Source organism: Sander vitreus, chromosome 7 (assembly GCF_031162955.1).
Source record: "Sander vitreus isolate 19-12246 chromosome 7, sanVit1, whole genome shotgun sequence".
Taxonomy (NCBI): Eukaryota; Metazoa; Chordata; class Actinopteri; order Perciformes; family Percidae; genus Sander; species Sander vitreus.
Genome location: NC_135861.1, coordinates 18988864 through 19002441, shown reverse-complemented (window position 1 = coordinate 19002441; position 13578 = coordinate 18988864). Strand labels below are relative to the sequence as shown.

The 13578-nt window shown below is 40.8% G+C and overlaps 1 protein-coding gene across 2 annotated transcripts in view; it reads right to left on the bottom strand.

The window, feature by feature from the left end:
- Positions 1 to 6979, bottom strand: part of kcnd3 (potassium voltage-gated channel, Shal-related subfamily, member 3) — a 118295-nt gene extending 111316 nt beyond the window's left edge. Inside the window, exons 1-3 of one of the 2 annotated variants that reach the window (XM_078255123.1) lie at positions 6895 to 6979; positions 6694 to 6783; positions 4596 to 5783 (exon numbers count right to left, since the gene is read on the bottom strand). In XM_078255123.1, coding sequence (XP_078111249.1) covers positions 4596 to 5698 — 1103 coding nt within the window. In that variant the 5' untranslated portion in view covers positions 5699 to 5783; positions 6694 to 6783; positions 6895 to 6979. Of the gene's footprint in view, positions 1 to 4595; positions 5784 to 6693; positions 6809 to 6894 lie in introns of those variants that run through there. The other variant, XM_078255124.1, reaches the window with a different exon arrangement.
- Positions 6980 to 13578: the final 6599 nt, after the last annotated feature.

Below are 13578 nucleotides of genomic sequence, written 5' to 3'. Positions count from 1 at the left end.
TTTTAAGAAAGCACTGATCTAGTTGGTTTTTAATATACTATTTACAGCATTAAACAGTTTACAGCCTTGTAAATTGACTACAAGACAAAAAAAAAAATATAAAGTCTAAAACCGTTTGGTACAGGACGTTCAGTTTGTAATATGAGAAATAATCCGTCTATTACTCACACACGCGGAACAGAAATTCTGGAGTGCAAGTTTAAGAATAATGGCCAATGAGCCACTGTTGAATGTTTATATTTTTCTGATCCGTAACCCCAAAAACCTTTGTACATACTGAACCGTGAATTTTGAAAACCTTACAACCTTAGTGGCTAGCAAGCCATGCAGGGAAATTAGGTCAATATGAGCTATATAAATTAGCTGGATACATGGTTAAACAAAATTGCTCTTACCAGTGTATCGCCGTGTGTATTTTGTCCATAGTGAATCCCCAAAACGTCCCAGTAAGAGTAAATGCCATAAACATATTCTTTGTAAATCTTTACAATCATTCCAACAAACCAAATAGGCCTGCCTTGTAGCACAATCCAAATGTACTTAAAAACTTGCCAGCGACCGGAGATTAAAGTTAACACAAAGAAAGCGGAAAGCGAGGGACATCTGGCAGAACTACCGGCAGTGCCGGAACTAGCCGGTAAATGAACCGTCATCAATCCAGACTAGATGTGAACAAACCACAGACAGTTGTCTCATTTAGTGACTCACAGCAGTGCGTCGCTGCAGTTCATGGCGGTGGGCAGCTGCAGAATTAATATAGGGGAAACACAATTGATATTTGGCGTTATTTCGGCATTAAAAAAAAAAACTATTCTGGCATGGTGGGGGTTCCCCTTGCCAGGCCTGTACAATTATAGAACACTGAGAGAGGTATTGCAGTAAGCTGCTCCAGAGCAAGGCATTGACAATCAGCACAGAGGCTTTTTAAGAAGTGAAATTCATAGGTAAATAGACAAAAAACGAGCAATGTATTTCTAATTAATATTAATTAGATGAGGCTCGGCCAATTACCTATATGGAGAAAATTCATTTCTCAAGTGGTGCAGTCAGTGAAAACATTTGATAAGATGCAGATACTGTAGGAGTATCGCACTCCTATGTGCTGAATTAGCATTTTAATGAGCATAATGTCAATGTGAAAAGGTAATTAGATTAGGTAATTCCAAACAATACATTCGACTGACTGTGACTCATTGGTAAAGATAAAAAAATATAATTTAAAATATAATAATAATTATTTATATATATATATATATATATATATATATATATATATATATATATATATATATATATATATATAAAAAGATAAAGCTCTTGAATTTTTGAATTGCCTTTATCCATTTTTATTAACGATAGTGTACTGAGCATTTGCTACGGCGCAGAGTTCAAGTTTAGAGGTTCAACTGTGAAAACATTTGAGACTTTAGTGCTAAACTAAAAAATCATCTAAACAGATAATGACGAATAAACGTAATAAAAACAAAAGACTAAAAGTCTTGTTAGTAACCATTACAAACTTAACTGCCAAACTGGGATCACACTTGAACAATTAAGACGTTTCATTTTATTATTTTTTTCTGTCTCTTTCACGGTGTGAATAAAGACATGAGTCTAGATGGACCTGTAATGAAAAGCTGAGGTTTAATAGTTGCTGCATCTCTCTCACAAACACCCTCTCTGCCTCCTCCCCAGCCACACAGCAGTTTACAATACAGGTTCAACCGAATATGACAAATGTTCAACGTTGTTATCACTCAAAGGTCAAAATCAATTTGTTTAACAACCTAGGGAACAAAATCCCACAAAGGTCCTTCTGCCTGAATGTGTGCGATTTAACTAAAGCCTCACCACTGTGTGCCTGCCTGCCCCTCATTTGCTGGATTTGAGCTAAGCTTTTTAGCTCTACTATAGAGTGAGCACAGGGCTCAAAGAGCGGCAGTGTTGGTTGGTGGCTTGCTAACTTGCTTGGCTGTTAAACCTCTTTTTGTCCAGTTGGTCATAAGGAGCGGCCTCTAGGGTCTGCCTTTGAGGATTTTAGACTTCTTGTTTGTACCAAAGCCAGAACCAAAATGCTGCAAATATAACTAAAAAGTCAGATGCAGTAAATAGATCCACAATTGTGTCTTTTTCGCCATCCTTAATTTTCTTTCTCTCCTCTCCATTTCCCTTCTCCAATGACATGCTGTTGTCATTTAAGCAACGTCCACTTCCAGGAAGAAAGAGGAGAGCTGCACTTAAGTTATTTACCTGGCATTTCATTGCCCATTGTTGAAGGGGGATTATTGATTCTGACTGAGGCCGGATTATCGTCAGATAAACAAAACACTCAAAAAGCCACAGCGGGCAAGGCAGCATGTATGTGGCACAGATAAGGCACCCTTTTTGCTGTGTGTCATAGTGCCAATGAGCACGTGTGTGCATGTAAACACAAAATCTCACATTCGCACATATGGACACAAAAACATCAAAACACACACAAACAGTATTTCTCAGAGTGCAGCGCAAACACCAGGGCTAATGCTAACAAGTTAGCAGTAAATTAAACATGAGTGCAGATGATATGAGTATCTCCACAGGGAAAACAAAGTCTAACACTTAACCCTGAGGCACCTAGATAGGAAGACAAGAAATCAAGGAAAACGTGTGGGAAATGGCTTTCATCTTGTTTATGGTTGCACGGCAGACAGTCACGATATCTATCCACAGATTCCAGTTAGTTGGAGAATGACAAAGTGGGAAAACTTTGTCCATCTGAAATCACATTTACTGGAAGACGCTGTGAAACATGCTCACACCATCTCAAGGAAAACCCACATACAAGGTCTTAACATGCACACAAATGCAAAAACAGATATTTTCCATTTGGATTAGTTTATACATGCACAAATCCAAATATTGTCTGTGTGTGTATGGTTAGTTTGTGCATATTTATGATGTTATCCAAAAGCAGAGACCAGAATGTCATTAGTCAGCAGATGCAGTGGACCACATCATTAGTCACTCCAACACCCACTTCTGGCCCCTTCTTTGTTGATGAGGCCGAGCTAAACAACTACCCTTCTCTTAATACACAAACTACTAAATACTTACACATGCACACAACTCCTCCTCTTCCGCAATCCTACTGTAAACTCAACAGGGAAACGGTTTAGCGTCTCAGGTCTCACAGAGAGACTACAGGTTAGCATGGGCAGCGAAGCAAACTGCTGCATGTTCACAAAATTAACAGAAAACAGCAGAGAATGCCATGCCAATTTCCACAATTCAGTTCCGAATAAAATGTCCACAAACACCAAACAACCGATCCAGAATCAAACATCAGCTCAACACCAGATCTTCTGGGCAGGTTGTGAATGGCAGGGCAAAATGACAGGGTGCCAACTGTGTCACAGCAATGAGCTCAGAGCCATTTATGGCCTCCATGACTCTGACATTTAGCAGAATGCTGCAATTTGTCAGCCTCTCAGTCTGACTCACACATCCACAACAGGGGACGCTCATGAAACACATTACCATTAGGCTTAATAGTGCCGCATCACAGAACTGTGTGCGTGTGTGTGTGTGTGTGTGTGTGTGTGTGTGTGTGTGTGTGTGTGTGTGTGTGTGTGTAGTGTAAAATTTATGATGCATGTGTGGTTCCCCTTACTGCCATAAAACAACTGGTGGAAATATATGTTTACATAAAATGAAGAAAAACAGGTTGGTAGATAAAACATCAACATGCTCCTCATTTGCATCTTGTAAAACTCAATCAAAGCTGATTCATGAGACTGTAAAAAACAAACAATGACAACAGACCTGGGCTACAGGGTAATTAGGCATTCAGTGAATAATGATGCCTTTAACAATTTTGCCTTTAAAAACTGTGTTAACAATAATAATTATCTCTGCCTCAGTCCCAAAAACATAACTGAACCACTCAATTGCCTCCTAAAATGGAGAGCAGCATTTTGATATTCTGCATCAGAGCTTTAGTACCAAGAGGCACTTCATTTTCAAGGCCAGCAACTAGAGTAACTCACAAAGAGTGAGTGAAGAAGGAGGAGGGCTCTCATGTGAAGTCACTGTTTCAGTTCTGATAACCACAGGGCACGTTGGAGAGGAAAGTAATGGTATAATCTCCGTTTTCTATGTTATTGTTTCACTAAGAGGCCTTCAACTTTCTCCTACATCTCTCTCTCTCGTATCGGTGATGTATAAAAGACATGCATTGGCATGGCCATCACTGGAAGAGAATATCTTGATGGCCACTTTTCCCCCTGAAGAATACCGTCAGTTATTAAAACACAGACAACTGAAAAGTGCAAACTTTCTGTAGTCTCTTATGATTATGCATAAAGTTTGGAAAGGATGTCTTGGATAGGGTGGCACTGACTTCTGAGGCAGTTTTAGGTTTTTGGGCCACACAGTCAGACACAGATTTGAAGTCCAATCATAATCAAACATTTACTCACACATTACAGACCCAACTGCAAATACACATGTACACACATACAAATTTGCATACACAAACATTCACTTGCACGCACACACACACACACACACACACACAACTTGCAACCAGATAAAAGAGGTGTCTGCTCTGCTCTTACCCGAGCGTTGTCATAGTAACGATGGTGTACCAGAAGGAGGCTGGGATGCTGGTGAATTTGCTGGAGCTTGAACCCTTCTCTGCGTAGAACATGACGGTAGCAAAGATAATTATGGCCATAGTGAGGGAGAAAAGCAGGAAGCCCAGCTCCGAGGCACAGCTCTTCAGCGTGTAGCCCAGGATGCGCAGGCCCTGCGAGTGACGGGAGAACTTAAAGATGCGGAATACGCGGAAAACACGGAGTGTCACAAAAGCGCCACTCACATCCTCGTTGTCAGTCATCACCAGGCCGATGTAGTAAGGCAAGATGGCCACCACATCAATGATGCTCATGACGGACCTCATGAAGCGGTAGCGGCTTGGCGCAGCAAACAAGCGCATCAGGTACTCCACTGTAAAGATCATGACACAGGCCGTATCCATGCAGAAAAAGGCCACGGTGTAGCGTACACCACATGGCACTTCCTTCTGATTGGGCGACGAGCCGCAGGGCACTGTCTCCACCACATTGGTAATGACAGAGACAGCAATGAAGAAGCCAGTGACGTAGTAGAAGACAAGGGCCATGGTGGAAGTGTGGGGGTTCTCGAAAGCCCGCCACATGGTCTCCCTAAAAGTCATGTTGGGCAGCTTAGCGTCCTTGTTGTCCTCCTGGTCATCCATTAGACGCTCTGCATTCTCCCTCTTCCTATCCTTGAACTCTTCGTAGCAGCAGTCACCAATGATCTCTGAGATGATGCCAAAGAAAGCCAGCTCCTCCTCATAGGAGGAGATGCACTCATAGCGTGGATAGTGGAGCTTGCCTGTGCGGTAGAAGTTGAGCACGTTGCGGAACACGTCAGGGTCCCGGTCGAAGAAGTACTCTTTGGTCTCCTCATTGTAGAAGAACTCCTTCTCTGAGCTCCCCAGCAGGGTGTCTGGAAAGCGGTCTAGCGTGTTCCTCCAGGTCTCGAAGCGCCGTCCACTGACATTAAGAATGATTAGCTCATCCTGACGCTTGTTCTTCTCAGTGGGAGCCACTGGCATGGGCAAATTGGCAACAGGCATCCAGCCAATCGCTGCTGCCCGGGCAAAGGGAAGCCATGCCGCTACTCCTGCCGCCATGCTGTGTCCGGCTTGGGGCGTCGGGGGGAACAAGTCCAGCACCTTCACAACCAGCTTGACATCAGCTCATTCACCCTCTAAAAGGCTAGAGAATGAGAGAATTTGTACGGTTAAGGACAGGGGTGCTGATTTGATCAGGAGAGTGAGAGCAAATGATGACCAATTCAAAAATGAGATGGGATGAGAATTTAAGATAAATTTATGTTACAGATGTGAGGATAAGGATCGTAAAAAAATTAGCCAGTAAATAAGGGGAATGAACATAACAATGAAGACGAAAATGAACAACACAACTCATATCCTAAAGGGCAGTCTCGTTGAGACAGCAATAACGTATCTTTAATGGAAATCAAATTTAACATCACACTTAAGGTGAGAAACCTTTACAGTGCACAATATAAAGTATATTTGATATAGTTATATCGCTATATAGTTGCCTACGCTTTAATGTGATTACAGGGACATACTGCAATTTCCAATAAGCATCATCTTCCCCATAATTACTTTAAGGCAATATTTCTCATATTCCTTCTATTGGGTTACAGTTAAGAAGCAGGACCACAGTTTACTGCATGTTATAGTTAAAAAAAAAAACTGAAGGCAAGCAAAGCAACGGCATCATAAATTTGTCTACAGTATATAGGCCTACATTTATTTTGTTAGTTAAACTCCTTGGTATAAACAGGCACATTTACAAGGTTGTAGAGAGATACAAGCAAGAGATTAGAAACCTGTTGAGTTCTAGATACAAAGCAGAATATGCATATTTGTTTTACTTAAAATTAATGAAAGAATTTGATGATTATTCAGGTCAAATTCACGATTTAATTTAGTAGCATGTAACCCGATTCCAAACAAGCATTTTTGACAATTCTTTATGACAAGTTGGCCACTACCCTCAACGCGGAAAAAGCAAAAGCGATTCATTTTGTCGAACAGGTTGATAACTAAATACAGCTGATATCGACAGCTTTATCTTCGATTCTTCAACTCACCGATTCAAAATTCTCCATCCGAAGAAACACGAGCTTCTTCCAGAGCAGTTTAATTACAAGATGTAGGTTTGGTTATTTCTGAAAGCGTGTCTGGGGGAGAAAATTACCAGGAAAGAAGAAGTTATTGAGCGAAGAGGAGAGCCACATTAGACAAACGCTACTGCTGAGGTGAAAGCGGAAAAGTAACGGAGACGGACGTACCACAGCTGTTTTAATTCAGTTTCCATTATGCGAGTGGAGATATAAGAGGACTCCGACGTGAAGACCGTCTTTCGTTGGCTTTTCGGGATGAGTGGTGGGAAGAGACGGAGGAGGAGGAGCGCTCTCTCTCTCTCTCTCTCTCTCTCTCTCTCTCTCTCTCTCTCTCTCTCTCTCTCTCTCTCTCTCTCTGCGCAGGGCGGACTGTGGATCAAAACTGCATTTATTGGAAACCTTGACCAGGAGCGAAGCGCAAACTGTTTTACGCACTGATGAAAACCTTTTTTTAAATGATACACCCCTCCTTCGTCACTCAGAATGAATTGGCAAAGGAGGTTCCTCTCCTCAGAGTAAACATGGATAAGCTCATCCAACAATGTATACAGTACATGCATCAATATACTATTTCCACATATCAAAGGCAACTGCTGCCAGCGCTGAGTTATCCACAGGATAGGCCTCCCAGTAGGGGCGTAGCTGGGAATTCAAGAGCCCCTGAAACAAGATCATCTTGGATGCTTTGAGCCTTTGAGCAGTAGGAGTGAACTAAAACAGTAAAGTTGTGGGTCAGACAGCTAAGCAATGGGCTGAACACCCTATAAAGCTCTGTAAGCTGAGGGGAGCTACAGATTCACGTGCTTATTCTCTGTAGGTTTATATAAACGACCCCTTTCACATTGTCATTTGACACATTAATATAAACTGATTATAGCAGCCTTAAATATCCCACCTTTTTATTAACTAATTTCCCCTTGTGTGATTACTAAAGTTATTGAATTAATTTTTTTTGTGGACTCTCCTGAACTGTGGATCCAAACTGAACCAGTGGAAAACCTAATCAAACCCAATGTGCATAGTAAATTTTTATTAGAGAGACCCAGTCCGAACAGACCCAAGGATTATTAGATCTGAACAGACCCAAATAGAGAGAGAGAATACTGCTGCAGTCTAAAAGAGCAGCAATCTTGATAATAATGCCCAAAGAACGAATGTAAAATTATGGAAAATAATTCCAAAAGTAATTTGTTTATACGCTTCACAGACTAATATAAATAATAAAATGACCTATTTTCAGCAACTGCTCTAACAATAAAACAATCTGTAGCCAACTGGAAGAGATATACAGGAGATCATTTTAATGTCATTGTGAAACAAATTTCAAAATTTGCTAATAATAATTGTCATCGAATAGCATAAATCTTTTACAGAGGTTATTCATTTTGAAAGTGATTATGATGCACAATGCGATCAGAGGGAATTACAGTTTTGATTGCCAGACAACAGTGGGCACAACTGGAGTCACATGTGCAAAACTTTAATCACAGTCTGCACAGCAGCAGTTCATGTGGACCAAACTCTAGTTAGTTTTTCATTGCTTGAACACAGTTTTCAAAACTCTACACACGTATTCCATGGCTTTAACCACAACCTGCACAACACTGTCGATTTACAGCACTTTTTTCAAATGCTAACACACTGCTGTCAAAACTGTTAACCACACATTCAAAACAGAATGGATTTCAGTCTGGTGCATTTCAAACACTGCTGATTGCAATTTTAGCTGAAAGCCTAAGCAGGTGTCTTGTTTTAGACTTGTTAGTGAACACTACTGTATATACAGTATATATAGGGAAAGCTCAGAAAGATTTTTTTAGGAAATAAAGAAACATAAGAATGAAACAGTAACCTACATTGTACCATTTGCAGAAAAACAGTGAACATGTAAAAGAGCAAAGATACCAACATGTCCAGGTAAGATGTCTGACGTAACATACACAGTTATGAAAAAATGTGAAAAACACTTCCTTTACTATAGTAAAACTGCACACTTACTGTTTTTCACAAAGTAATGGAGGTGGAAGCAATGGGAACACTACAGTCATTTGTATTTCGAGATAATGTAGGTTCATGGCAAGAGAGGACATCCAATGTGTTGATAAAAACTTGTAAAACATCTGAACTATTACGTACCTTTAGTTTGTAACATATTCAGTAATTCTTTACTGTAGGTGAGCAAACTGAGGATTTTCATGCATTCTTGTTTAACTAAAAACTGGTATCAAATAAAAAGAAAATAATATCATTTCACTCTTTTCTTATAGTTTGATGCTAGTGTTCTGAGTGACAGTGTGTGTTATCTCAGTGAGGATTGTTCATAGTGTTTGGCTGCACTGAGAGTTTTGAGACGTGTGAAGAGTTGTGTTGCTTGGAATGAGTTTTGCAGGTGATGTGAACTGTTTAGTTCAGGTGACTGTTTGGTAATGCAGACTGTGGTTAGAGTTTTGCACATGTGGCTTCAGTTGTGACCACTGTCGTTTAGCAATAGAAAAAAATTTCACAACACAGTAACACACAGACCTGACCTTACCAATGGCAGTAAAACAGACCCTACCCTACCTGATTAGACTGAGTATAATTTGGACACGGTACGACCAGATTTGATCCTCCGAACCATGTGGACCCCGTGAAGACCTCTGGGGTCCAGTGGATCTCTACACTCTACCTTTCAAAGACATGCTATACAATATAAAGCAGACACACAACATATTACTTTAATTGAGGGCTCCAAACCTAGCTGCAATAAAAAAATAACGGCATAAAATAACATTTTGCTGTATCTCTTTAGCCGGCAGAGTCTGATTAATGGTACATCTCGACCCTTGATATTTTCAGTTTGCATTCTTTTCTGGTGGCCTGGGTGACTACAGAGTCTGGTAATCATCTCTACATGTAAGTTTACTCATGAAAGCAAAGCACAACAATAGGGCTCCAGTGGAAAAGCTCTCAGAGCAATCACTGTCTGCACTGAAGAGAAACAGGTGCAGCACATACAGTAAGTCAATTTAAAACTCAGTCTTACTCAGCCTATGCACAATCCTCTACCTTTTACACCACATAATACTGCATCGTCTATGTAATTCCTCTGACCATGTGGAAAACTCATACTGTACTGGGTTAGTTAATGTTATTCTGATGGACATACAGGAGTTGATCTAGTTTGACCTTTTCAGTGCTTTACTTAAACATGTCAATCAAGCCTGCAATATGTGACACAGCATCAATACTAAAGCTCATAACTGGGAGGAGAATAATTTGTGCTAGAACATGGTCATCTATATTCAGACTCAGACTGTGTCAATGTCGCTCTCTTCCCACATTATTCAGTGCTTTGTAGAACAATATGCAGCCCTAATTGAGTCAACAGGGATCCTATCCCAACGATACGTACAGTCCACAGAATATCAATAGGGTCAGGAAACACAGCTCAGACACACTGCAACACATATGGTTATCCTATTATGGTTATGGATATACAGTGCCCAATATATAAAATGTATACTTCTGCACACCATATTACTCACCATAAAGTCACTCACACGCTTGTTTGAAAATGACAAATTGCTAGTTATTTAGACATACAGCCACACACATTCAAACACGCACACAGACATACTTGTTTATGCCTCTGTGCCCTTGTACAGCTATCCTTAGAAGAACCTTTGACTCAATTAAGTCCCTGACGGTAAACTGGCCCCTTGATAAAATACAGAATGGCCAAAATGACCTCACCTTGTGAAAAATGTCCCCACTCCTTAAACTCAAACTGACTGTCACAAGAATAGAAATTAAATAACACACACACACACACACACACACACACACACACACACACACACACACACACACACACACACACACACACACACACACACACACACACACACACATACAATCACTCAAACACAGAGACACACTCTGCTGCATGGAGACAGGCCTTTTTAAACTATGAGTCTGTGAGCGGTTCCAATAATTCAAATGTCACTGAACAACAAGGTGGGTTGAATTTCATGGTCAACCTCCCTCTGTAATTATCTGAAGACATTACACTGACATTAAAATTCAAACTCCTTTCAGTCCTACGGTGCCTCAAGAACCAAACAAGTTTCAGTGACAAAACTTGGAGGATTAGTTGAGTAAGTAGGTCTATTTAACGGTGGTCCAAAGAGAGACAAGTGCAACCGTGGAAAAATCATTCCCAGCAGTGAGACTCCACTGAGTCTACCACCTTAAAAATTACTATGCTAAATATGAAGTTACAGCCAGCAGCTAGCTGGCATAGCTTAGTATCCATATTGTATGTTGTTTGTGGTATTGTACAGATTTGAGAGGTATTTATCAAACTCAAATTTGCTGTGCTCTTATACTGCTTGAGCTGTTGTTTCTTTGAAGGAATAAGAATTGATTATATCTTTTTTAATTGGTGCGTCTCTGAATCATGGGCGGATACACAAATTATTTTTCATGTACATTAGTAACCAGTGGCGTGGCGTGACTATTCCACTAGGTGGGGTTACGGCTTTGTGTAGGTCTGTGTATTTTGGCCGTCTCCTTATATTTGCAGCTGCGACCCGGGATGCCACAGATAGTCACTCAGCGGTAAAGTTTAGTTTGTGGGATTTATTATCTTGTTAAATTTATAGTATTCGTTAACATAGCGTCACCTTCAAATTGTGCATTATGCAAAGTTTAATAGTGGGCACAACATAACTGTATTATTTATCATTTTGAATGAATATGTACATTCAACAGATACGTTAATCTTTATGTGGGAAGCCCTCTGCTTTGGCATTCATTCTTAAAAACATGTTAAACATATGTGATACGTGTGGAATCGAAGCAGAGAATGCTGTCCCAACCTGATGCCGTTTTCATGTGTATTTGTGTCTTACAGCAACAATTAACCTCCTCTAGTGGCCCCCGAAGGGCAAACAGCTCTGATCTAATGACCACAGTTTACTGATAAAAATGCTGAGGTAAAGGTGACAATTAATTCCCCTCTTCTATCGGGCTCACTGCTGTTACCTTGATACCTCTGCTGACTCCTGACTGCTGATGACCACCTCAAGGGTGGTATATACACACACACACACACACACACACACACACACACACACACACACACACACACACACACACACACACACACACACACACACACACACACACACACACACACACACGCACGCACGCACACACACACACACACACACAACAGTCAGTAAAATAAACACAACTGCATATTCAAATATACAACCCATATTTCTATTATATGCACTTTCTTCACATGAGTAAACTCTGAGGCTTTTATTTTGACATTTCCCTGGTTGTACATTTGTTTGTTTGCTGGCTATCTTGAGTTTAATTATTCATACATTACCAAAACCTGCCTTCTTAGTTTGTCTAATCCCCATTAAGTATATGAAATCTTCATTTGGGGATTTGACTATGGTGGAGTTTATCCTTGGTGTGCCAAACATTGACTTGGCAGCTCCTGTGTCTACTGTTCAGGGAGGTAGTCAGTGGCACAAGGGGGGTTATAGATGTGCTGTTGGCCCCATTCCAGCACCCAAAGAGCAACAGACCCTGCACCCATTCCAACCCTGTAAAATGTCACGCTTTTTCTGATGCCCAAACGGAGTTGGCTCTCACAAAGGGGGAGCAGTGCTGCCAAAGCAAGCTCTGTGTATTACTTCAAATCAACTTTTGATTTGACTGTATATCACCGTGCTCATTCCAGGAAAGTAGCAATAAGCACTGTTTAGTTCTTACTTATCATTCGAGTAAGATGGCTCAGAGTTGGAAGTTTGTTGTAGCTCAAAGGTACAGGACAAAACCCAATCAAAATGTTATCATTGTGCCAATGTAAGGAATGTGGGAAACTAACGACTAAACTAAACTAACTAACAAGAGTTACAGTTTTTGCCCGTTGCTTGAACACATTTTGCAAAACTTGGCTCATTGTGTTAAAACTCTCAAGGCAGCAGGTGAACTTGCATTTCCAAGTTAAACTACCATGAAATTTCTTACAGTGTATCAGACGCATCTTGGTAAAGCACAACATGACCATGAAGCAATTGTACAGGGTCCCATTTGAGAGGAACAGTGTCAGGGTCAAAGAACTTCGACATTAATATGTACAGGTAAGTGTTTCAGTCCTTTACATTTACAATAAAGAATGGGTGCAGTCCAGTAACAGATGAATATGTACCACTGGATTAGTACAACATAGATACATTCAGAAAGCTACACAGGTACCTGTGTGGTGGGGTGGGTCGGTTTGGACATGGATGGAGCTGCCCAGCCGCATGAATGTATTTACATTGACAAGGCTGGATTCAACCTTAGCAAAAACAGATGATGGGGACGTAATATAATTGGCCAAAGCAATTGTGCACGTCCCGGGGCAGCGGGGGGGAAATATCACATTGTGTGCTGCCATAAGTCTTCGAGGGCTACTGCACCATCATGCCAAACTGGGTCCCTATAATGCGCAACACATGATCACATTTCTAGATGCACTTCATGATGCAGTTGTACAGGATGGACCAGAGCAGCCCAGGTTTGTTGTTGTCTGGGATAATGTTAGGTTCCATCGGGCTGCTCTGGTCCAGAACTGGTTCACCAACCATGATCAATTTGAAGTTGTGTACTTGCCCCCTTACTCGCCATTTCTCGCCAGAAAGGAGCAAGTGTGTTACAGAATTGCAACTAAAATGCAAAGCAGCGCTTTTGTTTAAGGTATTGTTACACTTTGTTTAACGTATAGTAACAACAACTTCAAGTTATGTTACTTTGGTTTAAGCATGTGTCTATAGTGTTCAAGCAACGGGCAAAAACTGTAATTCC